Below are 18,708 nucleotides of genomic sequence, written 5' to 3'. Positions count from 1 at the left end.
GGTTCACCACCTGATCCCTAAAAGGAGTCGTGGAAACCTTGGGCACATAGCCCAGTCGGGGTCTCAGGATCACGTGAGAGTAACCCGGACTGAACTCCAGGCACAATTTGCTGACAGAGAAGGCCTGCAGTTCCCCTACCCTTTTGATGGAAGTTAGCGCAGTCAGAAGGGCAGTCTTCAAAGAGAGTGCCTTAAGCTCAGCTGACTCCAAGGGCTCAAAGGGAGCTCCCTGTAGACCCCGAAGGACTACGGAGAGGTCCCACGAGGGGACGAGGCACGGTCTGAAGGGATTCAACCTCCTAGTGCCTCTCAGGAACCTGATTATCAAGTCGTGCTTCCCCAAATACTTACCATCTACTGCATCGTAATGCGCCGAAATAGCAGCTACATACACCTTCAGGGTGGAGAGGGACAACCGCCCCTCCAGCCTCTCCTGCAGGAAGGAGAGCACTGATCCGACTGCGCATCTCTGGGGGTCTTCACGTCAGGAAGAACACCACTTAGTGAACAGACACCACTTCAAGGCATACAGGTGCCTCGTAGAGGGAGCCCTAGCCTCAGTAATCATGTCTACCACCGTGGGTGGTAGGCCACTTAGGTCTTCTGTGTCCCGTCCAGGGGCCAGACGTGGATATTCCAGAGGTCTGGTCGTGGGTGCCAGATGGTGCCCCGTCCCTGAGAAAGAAGGTCCTTCCTCAGGGGAATTTGCCAGGGGGGGACTGTCATGAGGAGCATGAGATCTGAGAACCACGTCTGGGTGGGCCAGTAGAGTGCTACTAGGATGACCTGCTCCTCGTCCTCCCTGACCTTGCACAGGGTCTGTGCAAGTAGGCTCACTGGGGGAAACGCATATTTGCATAGTCCAAGGGGAGAGCCATGTGCCAGTGCATCTATACCAAGGGGTGCCTCGGTCAGGGCATACCAGAGCGGGCAGTGGGAGTATTCCCGGGAAGCAAACAGGTCTACCTGTGCTCGACAGAATCGACTCCAAATCAGCTGGACCACCTGAGGGTGGAGTCTTCACTCTCCCCTGAGGGTAACCTGATGTGACAGCGCGTCCGCTGCGGTGTTCAGGTCACCCGGGATGTGAATGGCTCGTAGCGACTTGAGGCACTGCTGACTCCAGAGGAGGAGACGGCGGACGAGTTGTGACATGCAATGGGAGCGTAGACTGCCTTGGCGGTTCATGTACGCTACCGATGCTGTGTTGTCCGTCCGGACCAACACATGCTTGCCCTGGATCAACAGCCAAAACCTCCGCAGGGCAAGCAGTACTGCCAACAACTCTAGGCAGTTGATGTGCCAACGCAGCTGCGGGCCAGTCCAGGAGCCGGCGGCTGTGTGCTCATTGCATACGGCGCCCCAGCCCGTCTTGGAGGCGTCTGTTGTAACCACGACACACCTGGAGACCTGCTCTGGGGGAACCCCTGCCCGTAGATATGCAAGGTCGGTCCACGGGCTGAAGAGGCAGCGACAGATTGGAGTGATGGCCACACGATGTGTCCTGCAGCGCCATGCCCATCTTGGGACTTGAGTCTGAAGCCAGTGCTGAAGCAGTCTCATATGCATCAACCCGAGCGGTGTGGCTGCCGCTGAGGATGTCATATGCCCCAGGAGCCTCTGAAAAATTTTCAGTGGAACCGCTGCTCTCTGTCTAAACACCTTCAGACAGTTCAGTACCGATGTGCGCGCTCGTTCGTGAGGCGCGCTGTCATCGAGACCAAGAAAACAGATGCTCTGAACCGGGGAGAGCTTGCTGTCTTCCCAGTTGATCCGAAGCCCCAGTCATCTGAGGTGCCGGAGCATGAGGTCCCTGTGTGTGCACAGCAACTCTCAAGAGTGAGCTAGGATTAGCCAGTCATCGAGATAGTTGAGGATGCAGATGCCCACTTCCCTTAGCGGGGCAAGGGCAGCCTCTGCGACCTTCGTGAAGACACGAGGGGACAGGGACAGGCCGAAGGGGAGGAGCTTGTACTGGTATGCCTGGCCTTCAAAGGAAAACCGCAGGAAGTGTCTGTGTCGAGGTAAGACCGAGACGTGAATGAACGCATCCATCATCGCGTAGCTTAGTCGGACGGTCCAGGTCAGCCACCACGATGGGTTGGAAAGCGTGAGCCACACGTCCAAACTCCGGGTGAGGGGGATCAAGGGAATGATCACGTCAGACGTACCAGTGGGTGGGGCCTCGCGGCGGGGCGGAGCTCGAGGTGCCACGTCGAGGGGATTCGAGCCAGGGACATCGAAGCACTTACCTGGCTCCTGCCGCCCACCATAAGATTGGCCGAGGAGGGGGGAGGAGGAGTCTCGTCCCCATAGTCCACCGGACCCAATCCCATGTGGGCATGTTTGTGCCACAGCTGGGCGCACAGGGGCGGGGGGACCGCCGCTGGGGTGCCATACCTGCAAAGATGGGACGGTGGACGGTGGTCCTGACGACAGCCATGCACACCGAACATGTGACCCAGGGAACAAATAAACTGCACTTTTGTTGAATTTTTGTGTACCACAGCCTCTTGGACATGCGGCGAAATTAAATGAAAACGAAACAAAAGATTCTCCTCCCAGTAAAAGGTGCCTCCCACGATCTTGTCAGCTCCTCATGCACTTCCGGGAAGAAAGGAACGGGAGCAGGGCATGGCCGTGGGCGGCGCCCCGAGCCCAGGAACCAATCGTTGAGCCGCAAGGGTTCAGGGGAGAGCGGAGGGTTCCACTCTAGCCCGATGCTCGCGGCCGCCCGGGAAAACATGCCTGTCATTTCCGTGTCGCCCTGGGACTGGGCATCCACTCCAGAAGGAGGAAGCCCATTCAAAGCATCTGCATCCGACTGGACGAGCCCGTTCTCCGATGCTGCGCTCGATAACTCGTCTTCTTCCCGGGCTCCGAACGAGATCAAACTCGCCCTGAGATGAGCCGGTGATCTCGTCCGAGCGCCCGACTGGAGCAAGCGAGCGTGCTGGGGAATGGGAGGTCCGTGGGGGGATACCCGCCGGAGGTGGTCCCATTGAGGTTCCCAAATCGCCCCCAGCTCTAACCGGCACGGCCTCATACCTGTAGGTAGAAGGACCGAGGCGGGGAGCTGCTGGGGTGGCTTGCTTTCTCATGAACGCAAGCCGCGACCGCAACGTTGCCATGGTCATGTTCACGCAGTGAGGACAAGACCCATCCACGAACGATGTCTCCGCGTGGGCAGTGCCCAGACATGAAAGACAGCGTTCATGGCCGTCAGAAGCAGAGAGATATCGACCGCAGCCAGGAATAACACACAGACGGAAAGGCATCTTTAAAAAGATGTTCCGTGTGTGCCGCTGTTTTAGAAAGAAAGCATAATCTTTTCTTTAGAATATACTCTTTTATTTGTTTCTGCCGAAGCGCCCAGGGGCATTCTCTACAAACCACAGATGCAGAGGGAAAGAAGCCACTGAAATGCGCCATAAAATCCAGCAGAGAGAGGTGAATGAACTCGGCAGATGAATTCAGCTCAATGAATAGAACCGTTCGTCTCCGAAGAGAAAATCTGAATGAGTGGTTGCATACCAGCTCCTTTTATACCCGTACGTCCGGGGGAGTGGCATGCAATTCCACTTGCCAATTCTCATTGGCCTTTTTTTTAAAAAAAAGCAGATGTGTTTGGGGCTCCCAAGAGTGACCCCTAGTGTCACTACATCGACACAACGTCGAGTGAGTGACAAATAGGGAACCTGTGTTTCCCCTCATCAGAGTTTTCTCTGTCTCAGCCACTGTGCTGCATAACCTCTCTGTAGATAGGGTCCTCCTGTGGTATAATTCCATATGTGTACTTCCCTGTTGGTAAGTCCATGTGAGGTATGCTCCACATGTTAACCTCCCTTTGACAGGATGTGGTCTCCATAGTGCTCTCCTTCCTGGAGAGGGAAGAGCACTTCCCAGTGCTATTCTAGAAAGTGCTCAGCGGGAGATTGCTTAACAGCAAATTAAGAAAGGCACTGCCGGTAGCCTACTTGGGTAAGTGCCTCCTCCCCCCCTTAACAGGACTAGGGAGATGCCTTACCTAACTCGCTGGAAGGTCACGACGTGGTTGAGTGCTCACTGTGAGGCACGCAGCAGCTTGCCTGTGTCCACTCTTCCGTACCTCGTGACACTGTTCAGCTCCTGCGGCATTTCCTATAGGAACCCCTAGTGTCACTACATCGACACAACATCAAGTGAATGACAGACAGGGAACGTCTTGGTTACTGATGTAACCTCTGTTCCCTGATGGAGGGAACGAGACATTGTGTCCCTCCTGCCATGGCGCTGAACCGGCTGCTGACATAGCTGGGACTCTCTATCGGCTCCTCAGCATAAATCTGAATGAGTGATGCACGTCATCTCCTTTTATACCCATATGTCCAGGGCAGAGATTGGCATGCAAATTCCACTCGCCAATTTTCATTGTCCTTTTCTATTTTAAGCAAAGGTGATTGGGGCTCTCAAGATTGAACCCCTAGTGTCACTGCATCAACAAAACATCTCGTTCCCTCCATCAGGGAACAGAGGTTACATCAGTAACCAAGACGTTTTTCTGACATGCATGTACAATCACAATCAACACCTTATGCATTGGTCTATGTTTGTGTAAAGTCACAACCTAGATATAAGGCATAAAAAAGGATCTGAAAATGTTTTTGCAGATGCTCTTTCAGAGCTTAGTTATTGTGTTTGGTTTATGGTTGTTTGAACAATGCTTACTGTGTATTGTGTTTTTGTATTCTGCCTAATTTGTAACAAAGAATATGTTTATACTTAAGGGTGGGGGTTACATGTATGTATACTGGGGGAGAATTTTTCTGTATGTTTTCTCTTCCTTTCTCGCACTCTCTACTATCACCTTCTTTGACATCCATCATTGGTTGCCCGAGTGACATCATTGCCCCCACCCCCACAATCAGCGCAGACCATGCCACTATAAAAGAGCGTGTTCAGACAAACTCGAGAGCAGAGCTCCGATCCTCACTCGTTTGCTGTTCGCTGTACATGTTGTACTAGACATTCTGTTCACCACCTTGTGCTTGTTAGTGTTGCTTGTTTTTTGTATGCACACTCGACCTTGTTACCTGTTTCTTATGCATTCCTCCGTCTCCAAAACATGTTGTAACTGTGTCATAAGCAGGGTTGGGGAGCAACGAAATACAAGTAACTGGAATACGTATTTAAAATACAAAATATAAGTAACTGTATTCACTACAGTTACAGTCAAAAAGTATTTTGATTACTGAAGAGATTATTTTGCATTTTATTGTCATTTGTTTAATTTAATATTTAGTCCTTTCAGATGGAAATATTTATACATATAAACAATGCGATCCAAAGTGCATTTGAACAGCGGTGAAAAACTTTCTTATGATGTGTTACATTCATACGAGCAGACAGAGAAGTAAGTTTGAAGTACATTTGGAGCAGAAGAAATAGAAATAAACCTTTTGTAAATCATCAGCATTACGCTAAGCTAAAATGCTATTTCTAGCCATTTTACATGCACATTACCAGATCATATTTTTTTTATCATGAAAATTCACGTTGGATCATAATATATTTTTTCTAGTAAGACCTTTGATATTAGGGCAAAAATCATATTCTTGATAATGTTTTCCAGTAAAAATATCCAAAAATCCTTAAAACAAGATCAATTTGATTAATCTTGTTTTAGAAACAACACTGCATAAGATATTTAGGTTTTCAGAGAATGTATTTTTAACATGTGTATTTTGTTTTACTGTACTGGCAGAGTTTTTATAGTCAAAACAAGTGAAAAAGTCTACCAGTGCTGAAGAAATAATCCAAAGTATTTAGAATATATTACTGACCTTGAGTAATCTAACAGAATACGTTACAAATTACATTTTACAGCATGTATTCTGTAATCTGTAGTGGAATACATTTCAAAAGTAACCCTCCCAACCCTGGCCATACGGTTGGGAAAAGAGGGCAGGTAAGTCACGTCACATGACATACATTGTGCTACACTTAGTCTTTGTTTATGTTTAGACACATTAGGTCAGGGGCGAGTGCCACCCTCTGTAAATTTTGTTTTTGATTAGTTAGCGTAGTTTAAGAAGGGCGTCGTTGAAGATGAAGCAACTTTTGTTTATTCTTTTCTCTTTGTACTGGTAATAGTTAGTTCAGAGGTATAACTTTAGCCAGACTGTTTGTTTTGATTATTTATTTCCTTTGGCACCGCCCATGCCCTTTTTCCCCTCCGTTCATGTGTTTTTGTAGCAATCCTGACTTTGTATATGTTGTAAATATTTTCAAACTCACTAATTTGCACTCTTTCACTGTAAACACCCAAGTACTTAATAAATATTCTCTTTTTGTGCCGTTACCTTGGTTTGTTGCCTCCCAGTACTTATAATACTTTCCATCTTTTATTTAATGTTATATGATGGTAACATTAAAAAGATCTTTTTTTATTTTATTTTTTTTATCATGAACTGGTAATTTTGAGTAGAAAATGAACTGCAGACTTCACACAAGAAGTTAATAAACTTAACAACGAAAACAATGAAACAATGAATACAGTGTAAATAAACTTGCAAACAGTGAAACAATGTGTAACAATTAAAAAGTTAAGGAGGAAGCTGAGAACAGCTTGACAAAGCACATAGACATTTATTGTCGAAGACTTTTCAGCATTCCACAATAAGACTTTTCAGCTGTACATTCAACATATGCACTACTTTTCAGCACCCATGCTTCTTACATGCAGACCCACACAAACAGATGCCTGCATCTCTCTCTCCTGTCTGCCGCTGTCTCTTCTTCTTAAGTACTCCTGCCGCCCCTCACTGGAATGCGAGACCGGTGTGGCATGCAGGTGAATGTCATTCACCACTTATCTTCCTGGCCTTGCTCTGCCCAGACACCGCTCAGCCCCACCCAGCTCACCACACCATGCATGCCCATTAATTATTTAAATAATTAATATTCAAAAACACCAGCTTTGAAAAGTAACATTTACCTATTATATTCACCCGTAAAATTTACTCAAACTGGCGAATAAATATGATGTTTTCTACTTCAGGATTGATACTAGGTGGTGCATTGTAAAGATAACACATAATCATTAATAATATTTACTTGTAAACTAGAGCATTCATTTTTACATGTTTAGAATTTACTTAATGTTTATAAGTTAACGCTTAAACTAACTTATCATTTTTCAGTGGATCCTATACTATAATATACTAAGATATGCTATGCTACAATATACTATGCTCTGCTCAACAACAGTATATAATTCTATTCAGTATGGGATTCTATAATTTACTATTCAATTCTATGCTATGCTATGCTATACCAAAAAAGTACCTGCTATAAACTATAATGGCGATTTCCAGATAATGACAATTAGATTTCCAAAGGCTATTTTATGATTACAAGAACACCATTGAATTTCTTGTGTTTTCTTTAAAACAGTGCACATACACTGATCCATAACAGTTTAACTTAGTACTTACTTTTAAAGCCATTGACTGCAACTCTGCTCGGATGGTAAAAGCCACTTTTGCAGTGGCATCTGTACTTGTCCAGCACAAATCCATAACCAGGGATTGGCAAACACTGCAGAAAACAGAGAGATTATGAATACATCAGAGCTGTACTTTCATGACAGAGAAATACAGTATACCTGTAAAAAAGAGCCACATGGGGCCAAAAATCCATATATCCATGCATGATGTCAGTATACTCTTAAACATTAAGATTCCTGAATAGTTTTTAGGTTCAGCAAAGAAACTTCTTCTTAAGAAGGTTTTAAAACGCACAGCTCTTGCATCTTATTGATTGGATCTACACAGTCTTTTCTGTGTTAATAAAGACAAAAGACTAACTTTCTACTAATAGAGAAGAGTCACTGGGAAGATTGAGATGCAACAGCAAGTTCTGTTGCTGCTGTCAGCCGTTTTATTTTACAAGCAATGTGGATTTTCTTGCACTGATTTAAACAGTCCTCTGATATGTAATATTCAAACAAGACATCCAGGGATAGGTTTGGCACAGATCCCTTTGCATGTGCCAGGACTTAATTAAAATCTGAATTAAAGACAGGCTCATTTGCTGAATTCAAAGGGGAAATTAATTCCATATCTCAAGGTTATTCTTAATAAAACAATAGATCATTAGTGGGAGAGAATAATCATAATCCTCAGTATTCCAGGACTGAGTGTTTCACGATGGCAGTCGAGGCCCCACAGCAGAGATGCTGACCCGACTCAATACCGATCCACTCTAGCACACACTTAACAAGGTATAGAGAGCCAAAGCCTTCATATTTCAGCAGAACAGCAGCAACATCAGCCTTAATGAAACACAGCACTGTAGGACACTTACATAAATACATCTTTAGAGAGGAGAGGCTGTATTTCTGTCTCATATGCTTCTATGTGATCAAGGTTTAAAGTCAGATAGCCACAGGAGAACAGCTAGAGAGCATTACAGGAAAAAGAGCTGTCAGAATAAAACTTTTTCATTTGGACTCATCTCAAAAGTTAGTTTTAAGATGTAATGTTTATCTTTCTAAGGGGTTGCTTAGTATAGTCTAGATGGGTGTTTAATGGCTTTGTCAAATCATTGCAGCAGAACATGTTTTGAAGAATCTGCGCTGTTCGTAAAACCAAAAACCCTTAAAATGTGAGTGCCTCATTAAACAGTGCCTGACTGGCAAATTTAAATATAAGAGTGTTTAACGATTTCAGTACACATGGAGTTTTATAAACAAGGTTCAGGAGGAGAAAGGTAATTTAATCTGACCAATCACATTGCTAGAGTTAGCATATATATACAGGCCCTTACATCTACATGGCATCGGTTTCAGGTGTCTTCTAATTTCATGACAAACCAACTTAAAATGATGTTGTTCGTATCAAATCAAATCAAATCAAATCACTTTTATTGTCACACAACCATATACACAAGTGCAATAATGGGTGAAAGTCTTGGGTGCAGTTCCGATCAACACAGCAGTCATGACAGTGATGAGACATATACCAGTTTACAATAAACATCAGATTTACACAACACAATTTACATATCAAATATACACATAATTACACACAACACAATATACAAATAATAATATACAATGTACAGTATACAATACACACAATATAGAATACACATTATACAATAAAAATAGTATATATAGTATATATAAAATATACAGTAGGTTGTATTGTACTATATTGACATTCAAGCTGTCGGTTGCCAGCGTGTTGTTAAGAGAGAAAATAATTTATGACAGTCCAGTGTGAGATAATAAGATTAATAAAGTGCAGTGCTGATGTATATTGATCATGAGAGATCAAGAGTTCAAAAGTCTGATTGATTGGGGGAAGAAGCTGTCATGAATTTGGCTGATGTGGGTCCTGATGCTGCGATACCGCCTGCCTGATGGTAGCAGTGAGAACAGCCCATGGCTCAGGTGGCTGGAGTCTCTGATGATCCTCCGAGCTTTTTTCACACACCTCCTGGTATATATGTCCTGGAGGGAGGGAAGCTCACCTCCGATGATGTGTCTGGCAGTTCGCACCACCCTTTGCAGGGCTTTGCGGTTGTGGGTGGTACTATTACCGTACCAGGCAGTGATGCAGCCAATTAGGATGCTCTATACAGTGCTGGTGTAGAACCTTGTGAGGATGTGGTGGTTCATTGCAATCTTCCTCTGTCTCAGGAAGAAGAGGCTTTGATGAGCCTTCTTCACAATGGCCTCAGTGTGGACGGACCATGTGAGTTCCTCTGTGATGTGGACACCGAGGAACTTGAAGCTGCTGACTCTCTCCACCGGTGCTCCATTGATGGTGCTGGGACTGTGTTCTCTGTCAAGCTCCTTTGTCTTGCTGACGTTGAGGGAGAGGTTGTGCTCCTGACACCAGCATGTCAGAGTGTGCACCTCCTCTCTGTAGGTTGTTTCATCATTGTCAGTGATCAGACCTACCACTGTCGTATCATCAGCAAACTTAATGATGGCATTGGAGCTATGTGTTGCCACACAGTCATGTGTGTACAGGGAGTACAGGAGTGGGCTGAGAACACAGCCCTGCGGGGCTCCAGTGTTGAGGGTCAGTGATGAGGAGATGTTGCTGCCTATTCTAACCACCTGGCATCTGCTTGACAGGAAGTCCAGGATCCAGCTGCACAGCAAGCTGTTTAAGCCCAGAGCCCGGAGTTTCACATCAAGCTTGGAGGGCACTATGGTGTTGAATGCTAAGCTGTAGTCTACAAACAGCATTCTCACATAAGTGTTCCTTTTTTCCAGGTGGGAGAGAGCAGTGTGTAGTTTACATGCAATGGCATCATCAGCGGGGCGGTTGTTGTGGTAAGCAAACTGCAATGGTCCAGTGAGGGAAGCAGCACAGAGCAGATGTAATCTCTGATTAGTCTCTCAAAGCATTTGCTGATGATGGGGGTCAGAGCAACAGGACGCCAGTCATTTAAGCAAGTGATTTTGGATTGCATTGGTACAGGCACAATGGTGGAAGTTTTAAAGCATGTGGGGAGACCACAGACAAGACCAAAGACAAGGAGAGGGAAAGGTTGAAAATGTCCAGCCAGCTGGTTCGCGCACGCTCTGATGACGTGGCCCGGAATGCCGTCTGGACCCACAGCTTTACGGATATTCACCCGTCGGAAGAATCGGGTTACATCCGCTACAGAGACAGAGAGTGAACTAACCTCTGTAGCTTCAGCCGCGAGAGCTCTCTCCACGAGGGCAGTGTTATTTCCCTCGAAACGTAGTATTCGTAAAGTATTTAGCTCATCCGGGAGAGAGGCAGCAGTGTTCAGGGCAGAGTTTTTATTCCATTTGTAGTCCGTGATGATATTAATTCCCAGCCACATGCTTCAAGAGTTGGTGGTGTTAAACTGTCCTTCAATCTTGTCCCTGTACTGCCGTTTGGCTGCTCTGATAGTTTTGAGGAGTGCATAACTGGCTTGTTTATGCTCTTCCGCATTAAAAGCGGAGGTCTGCACATCAAGTGCAGTGTGATCATCGCTATTTATCCATGGCTTCTGGTTGGGGTAGATCCGTATTGTTTTGGTTGGAACAACATCCTCTACGCACTTTCTAATGAAACACGTTATGCTATCAGCGTAAACCTCAATGTCGTCATCAGAGGCGGACCGGAACATCTCCCAGTCTGCGTGATCAAAACAGTCTTGTAGCATAGAATCTGATTGGTCTGACCAGCACTGGATCGTTCTGAGGGTGGGTGCTTCCTGTTTCAGTTTCTGCCTGTCAACGGGCAGAAGCAGAATGGAAGAGTGGTCCGATTTGCCAAATGGTGGGCGGGGGAGGGATTTGTAGCCATCCTGGAAGGGAGAGTAGCAATGGTCCAAAACCCGGTGCCCTCGTGTGTTGAAACTGATGTGTTTGTGGTATTTTGGTGCGATTGATTTGAAATTGCCGTTGTTAAAGTCCCCGGTCACAATGAACGCTGCCTCAGGGTGCGCGGTTTCCTGCTCACTTATACTCCCATACAGTTCCTTTAGTGCCCGATCTGTGTTGGCTTGAGGCGGGATGTACACAGCAGTGATAATGACCGCTGTGAATTCCTTCGGTAGCCAGAATGGTCGACATAGAAGGATGAGAAATTCCAGATCAGGAGAGCAGAAAGACTTGATAGAATGTACATTCCTCTGATCACACCGGGATTTGTTGATCATAATACATACACCACCACCTCTGCTTTTACCTGAGAGGTCTTTCACTCTGTCCGCTCGGTGCACGGAGAACCCCTTGGGTTCGATGGCTGAATCTGGAATCTCAGCAGACATCCAAGTTTCTGTAAGGTAGATAATGCAGCAGTCCCTCGTCTCTTGTTGGAAAGAGATCCACGCTCTCAGCTCGCAGAGCTTGTTGTCCAGAGACTGAACATTTACCAGTAGAATACTGGGTAGCGGGGGTCGATTTGCACGACGTCTTACTCTGATGAGAACACCGGCTGTCCTACCCCTTTTCCTTCTGCGTTTCTGCAGCCGGGCTGCCCAGACAAAGGGCTCCGCTGACATCTTTGTAAACAGTGGGTACGGTGTGCAATTGCAATGTCCAAAAGTGTTTGTCTGTCGTAGACAATAAGGCAGACAACATCCAAGACAAAAAACATAAGAATTGTAAACATAACAAACAAAAACTGCAATGTTGTGTCAGAGCTCACAACGCAGCAGCAATACTCAGTGCCATCTTGAGCCCAAACAAAAAAGCACATGCAAGCATGTTTCCTGACATCATTTCACATACGTTCTCGACATTTAATCTAGCGATTATGTTCAGGCGTCCGCAAACACTACGTTTACCACGTTACCATGTTTTCTATTGGCTCAACATATCCCTAAGCAGCACAAATGTGCTGTCTAGGTGCCGCAACTGCAGCGTCTTTCAGGCTATGCGACTAAACCTCCTTCTGCAATGCAATAGTGCTAATACGCTGTTAAAGTGCTGCAACCGTGGCATCTTTAGGGCCATACGACAAACTCCCACTACACGGCAAACAGTGGTAACGCGTCATTCAGGCATCACAACCATTCATGTGCCACAACCGCGGCACATCGTTCAGACCATGCGTCTCAGCCTCCATGGCTCCGTAACCCATTTTATGTCAGTCATACCAAAGGAACCATCATCCACCTAGCAACTGACAACGAACGAGCTGTTTCAGGTCTTCCTTAAACAGTTCAACATAAGCCTGCATACCCGCATCATTCAATTTCATTTTAACATAGCCTACCATGCACCCTCACGTGAAATGCCGCACTCAAACCATTCGTAAAGCAGAGTGAGTTCTTGCTTATTTGCAGCGTAAAATTTTCACACAAAAGCATGGGCTCTTCCTGTTAAACGCCACGTGAGTCCATTTGAGGATTAATCCCGTTCATCCTGCGTATCCAGTCACTCGCAGCTTCAAGCAAGCTCAGTAAATTTCAGCATAAACATTCTTACATGAATCGTATGCTCTCCAATTGAATGTGGTGTGGGGTTCGCGCCTGAGGATTCAGACCATTCATATCACAAATGCCCATGCAAGCACGTATCCTGATATAGTCTATCCGTGAAGCTGACTCACTCTCTGTCTTCAAAAAACGACTAAAAACACATCTTTTCCATGAGCACTTAACCAGTCATTAAAAAAAATAAATAAATACAAATAACAAAAATTTCCTGTTGCACTTTATTCTGTTTTGAATACTAGTGATACTTTGTAATACAGCACTTTTCATACCACTGTCTCCTAAGATGATTCGCTTATGTTTTCCTCTTTTGTAAGTCACTTTGGATAAAAGCGTCTGCCAAATGAATAAATGTAAATGTAAATGTAAATGTATTGCATTGCATATGATCCAGACGCCTTAGTTTTTCCACGCAACCTATTCTTTCTGCCAACAGCCATCCCTCTACCCCTTCCTATCCTTGGGCCACTAGAGCAGATTCCCGCGTGAGGCTGCCTCCGCCGGACAATCCCACTCCTGACCCATTCCCTTCTTTATCCCCTTCTGTTCATCATACTATCCCCACCCACACCAGGACAATTCCTTGCATGAGGCTGTCTCAGCAAGTGAATCCGGTACTAAATCCTTTTCCAGATTTTCCTGACTTCCCAGATCGCTTGCCTTCATTTACACTGCAGACAGCAATACCTCTCACTATTCCTCCAAGCGCTGCGGTTTCAGAACACCCGCCAGTCTCCAACCATCTACGCTCTCAAATTCTCAAACCCGACAACAACCCCAGTTTCTCCCAGTTCAGTACTGAAATTCCCTTAAACCATCCTCTCAGACTCCATCACGCTCCATTACAACTTGCAAACTACTGAAAGTAAATAGGAGGTTGTTTGGATATGTACAGTGAGAAATATATACCTAAAGATTGCACATTTCTTCTGGTTGGCAAGTCAATTTGTGAATCTGCAATCACTTAGGATGATTCTCACGAAACCTGTCAAGAAAATGTCCAAGCCATATTTAACCCCAAATCAATTCCAAAATAAAAAAAGAAAGAAAGAAATTATATTTTGCATCAACAAAATGAAGCCTACATTTAAGACCAATAAGATTTTTTTTTTCATTGTGACATTATTGATGATGTTGCAGGATATTCCAAATAAACACATTTTGTCAAGTGAAGTGAATTTCAACAAATATCCTGTGCTCACTGAGTAGGAAGCAGTGAATACTGCGAATTGGAACACAGCTTGTTTTTTAACAAAACAAACTGATTCAATGATTGAGTGACTCACTCATAAAAGACACACATCTGTCTCCACCTTCTGGAGTAAATATGCAATCTCAAGAAATGATCACTAAACGAATCAGTGAATGCAATCAAAATAAACAATGAATCAAAAGTCCCCAACACTATTTGGAAAGCCGCAAACACAGAGAGATACAAACAGTGAAGCGTCCCAGTTATGGAGCTAGAACAATTACTAAAGTATTTGAATCTGAAATGTGTTTATTTAAATACTAGACATATGACATTTAACAAGTTTCTTGCAGCATATTTTATCAATATATATTTTTAAAAAGCAGATTTTTTGTTCTGAATTGTTTAGCAGTGGAATTACAGTAGATATAGAAATTCAGAATTGTAAATTCAAATCTATCACATTCAGATCATAAACAAAGTAGGCCAAAGGTCAAGCAAAGCTGGTCAGCGCACGCTTACTAAACAGTACTATGCGGCACGAGCCAAATTTACACTGTAGTAGAAGCATTGAATCCATTACTGCATTCATACATTGCTGCTAAATGGAAGCCAAAGTGTTTTCCATGCTGATTATAGTGTTTTCAAACAGTAGGGAGTCATTCATTTCCCTTTGATTATTATGTTTCTTTTTACTTCTTTTCATTGCAGACATTATGTTGCCAGATTATGTAGTAATACTGGATATGTTAACTTTAGTTCAGTCATGCTAACTCTCTGAAAGATTTAGCATGTGAATGTGGGTATGACATATTGATGTGATATTGGTCTTGGTGGACTAGATCTGTTACGCTCCTGCTGCAGAAGAGCAAGTACGGAGACATGCTACTGCTAGAAATACACATACATACAGAATTAGCATGTGGACATGCTGCTACTGCACAATGAGACAAAATGTAAGACATGCTGCATCGAGCATGTGTGACATGCTGCTGCATAAACAGACATAAACAATCACCCAACAAAGAAGGGAAGCTGCACAAATGCATAAAAAAAAAAACACAAACCCCCCAACCAAGCAGATCTGTCGCCAAGACTTATGTACTGCTGCTGCTCCGAAGAGCCACGTGCACTGAGTGTATGCTAGCTAGGTGTGCCTAGGCCACAGGCCAAATGGCGTAACACTAATGAAATAAGTTTCTTTGTGTGCCTCGACCTGCTTAGCCGAATAGCTTAAACGCTAGTGACCCAACTCATAATGTGTACCTGAGCTAGGAAAGCCTGAAGATTTTTAACTAGTGACTTAAACTAGCAATGTGTGGATTTATTTACAAGATAGCGATGTGTACCAGCAAGACTTGGCTAAGGCTTACCTTGCTAAGACACGCTTCTATGTGTCATGGCCAAAGCAAACTTTACCGTGCAAGCAGTTAGAAGGAACACCCCAGCAAACCACCTGAGCAATATTGCATTTTCAGAGAAAAAAAAATCACAGTGTGCTGCAGAGAAACCAGCTTAACTGCAAAATAGTGCCATGTAAATAAAACACAAGGAGAGAGACACAAGATGATTGGCAACCCGATAACAAGTCAGAGAACCAATCAGCTTACTGCTCGTCCAATCAGCTTAAAGGAACAGAACTAACTGTTGAATAAACATCAACATAAGTTCATAGTAAGTATCCTACTGTATTTTAACTTGATTTTTAACTTTAAAAATTATGTATGAAAACATAAAACTTTTATGTATTATGAATGCATTGTAGTGCATTATGAATACCTTTATAATGCATTCTATATTCAGGTTTAATGGAATGTGTTTAGTATGTAACCAAATATAAAAGAATTTCATCCTTTGCCAGTCCGAGAGCATATCTTGCAGTAAAGAATCAGCTATGCCCTCAATATCATTCATCAAGTACTCTGGGCACTGTCCCTCAAAGCTTTAGTCAATTCCTAAAATAAAAGCTATAAGAATCACACAACTGATAGCAGTTTCTGCCTGAAATGAGGGAAACAGACTTTGGAGTTGTGTGTGCTTATGCTGAGAAGCAGGGACAGTGTCTTCTGATGGAGCTATAAAGCAGCTTCAGCTGGAACACTCTATCCTAATTAAAGGCAGACAGACACAGACTGTGTCAGATCTCTGTTCCCTGTCTGTCACTCACTTGACTTTGTGTCGATGTAGTGACACTAGGGGTTCGATCTTGAGAGTGGAATTTGCATGTCACTCTCCACCCCGGACATATGGGTATAAAAGGAGATGGCATGCATCACTCATTCAAATTTTTTCTTCAGAGCCAAATGCTGTGTGTTCGTCCTCTCACCCTTTGCTACGCTACTGGATTCTTACGGCGCATATCAGCGGTCACCCTCACACGGTTGAGTGCTGTGTTTCCCCTGGGCGCTTCAGCAGCCTGAGTCTGCAGGTGCTAAAAGAGTATATTAGAAAGAGTATATTTCCTTCTAAAAGAGCTCGCGCAAATGCTTGCTGTCTTTTTAAAGATGTCCTTCCACGTTTGCGCTACAGGATGTGGCCGTTATCTCTCCCATCCGGATACCCATGAAATATGCCTCGAGTGTCTGGGGCGCCACCACGCCAAGGCGGCTTTCGTGGAAGGGTTATGTTCTCATTGCGAGAACATGCCCATGAGAACGTTGCGGTCGCGGCTCACTTCCTTCTTCATGCCTCTCTAGCAGACATATGCAGAGCAGCGGGTTGGGCTACACCCAATACCTTTGCGAGGTTCTACAACCTGCGCATAGAACCGGTTTCGACCCGTGTTACGGGGTAACAACAGGTAGGCTGGGTGGCCGGTTAGGTGTATCGCTTGGATTGCACCTTTCCCCTCTTGAGGTGATAATGTGCACTATCTTGTCCACAACAGTTCCCCGTAACTGTTGAACACTGGATGCCTCTTTAATTCCTTAAGCACTATTCGGTGGTGAACTTGGCGGAGGAGTGACGCCGCCAGGCCCAGTACTCATGGTATGCCCCTTTTCATGTGAGCCCATGTGCTTGGGCTCAGTGCTCCATATGTGGTGATTCCCCCCTCGGTAATGATGCGTTTCCACTGTTCGGTTTCCCCTCAGGTGAACCCTGTGTCTCCCCTCATCAGAGCTCTGCTCTGCCTCAGCCACTGTTGCTGTGTACCCTCTCTATAGATAGGGTCCTCCCCAGTGGCATAATTCCATATGTGAACTTCCCCATTGGTAAATCCATGTGAGGTATTCTCCACATGTTAACCTCCTTCCAGTAGGATGTGGTCTCCGTAGTGCTCTCCCTCCTGGAGAGGGAAGAGCACTTCCCCAGCGATATTCTAGCAAGTGCTTGGCGGGATATTACTTAATACAAAAATCAGGAAAGGCCACCGCCTGTAGCTTCCTTGGGTAAGTGCCTCCTCCCACCCTTGTTAGGACCCGGGAGATGCCTTACCTAACTCGCCGGAAGGTCACGAAACGGTCGAACAGCAGCCTGCCCATGTCCGCTCTTCCGTACCTCACGGCACGGTTCAGTGCTTGTGGCATTTCGTATAGGAACCCCTAGTGTCACTACATTGACACAACGTCGAGTGAGTGACAGACAGGGAATGTCTTGGTTACTGGTGTAACCTCTGTTCCCTGATGGAGGGAATGAGATGTTGTGTCCCTCCTGCCGTGGCGCTGAACCGACTGCTGACATTGGACATCAAGTGCTGACCGACCATAGTAAAAAACATAACATGTATTAAATGTATCCTGAGTCACATTTTCTTTTTATTTTGCATAGTTTTGTTTATGGTTTTCACGTATAAATGTGAAATATTAACACTGGACTCAAGATGGCGCAGAGTATGGCTGCTGCATTACCAGCTCTGACACAACACTGCAGTTTTTTGTTTGTTTTGTTTACAATTCTATATTTTTTGTCTTGGATGTTGTCTGCCTTATTGTCTATGACAGACAAACACTTTTGGACATTGGTTCTGCAATAACACACCGAAAACTGGACTTTAAATACCTCAATGACAACCCTCTGTTTACAAACACACCAGCGGAGCCCTTTGTCTGGGCAGCCCGGCCATGGAAACACAGAAGGAAAAGGGGAAACAGAGCCGGCGTTCTCATCAGAGTAAGACGTCGCACAAATCGACATACTACTGGCAAATGTTCAGTCTCTGGACAACAAGCTCTGTGAGCTGAGAGCGCAGATCTCTTTCCAACGAGAGATGAGGGACTGCTGCATTATCTGCCTTACAGAAACTTGGATGTCTGCTGAGATTCCAGATTCAGCCATCGAACCCACGGGGTTCTCCATGCACTAAGCGGACAGAGCGAAAGGCCTCTCAGGTAAAAGCAGAGGTGCTGGTGTATGTTTTATGATCAACAAATCCTGGTGTGATCAGAGGAATGTACATTCTATCAAGTCTTTCTGCTCTCCTGATCTGGAATTTCTCATGCTTCTGTGTCGACCATTCTGGCTACCGAGGGAATTCACAGCGGTCATTATCACTGCTGTGTACATCCTGCCACAAGCCAACACAGACCAGGCACTCAAGGACCTGTATGGGATTATAAACA

At 45.0% G+C, this 18,708-nt stretch overlaps 1 protein-coding gene across 2 annotated transcripts in view; it reads right to left on the bottom strand.

The window, feature by feature from the left end:
- LOC127431845 (probable G-protein coupled receptor 158) overlaps nt 1-18,708 on the bottom strand; it is a 196,380-nt gene that overhangs the window by 115,790 nt on the left and 61,882 nt on the right. For both annotated transcript variants that reach the window (XM_051682447.1, XM_051682448.1), the window contains exon 3: nt 7,476-7,578. In XM_051682447.1, the coding sequence (XP_051538407.1) occupies nt 7,476-7,578 (103 nt within the window). The remainder of the gene's footprint in view (nt 1-7,475; nt 7,579-18,708) is intronic.

Source organism: Myxocyprinus asiaticus, chromosome 41 (genome assembly GCF_019703515.2).
Source record: "Myxocyprinus asiaticus isolate MX2 ecotype Aquarium Trade chromosome 41, UBuf_Myxa_2, whole genome shotgun sequence".
NCBI classification, from domain to species: domain Eukaryota; kingdom Metazoa; phylum Chordata; class Actinopteri; order Cypriniformes; family Catostomidae; genus Myxocyprinus; species Myxocyprinus asiaticus.
This window is presented reverse-complemented; position numbering and strand designations above follow the sequence as displayed.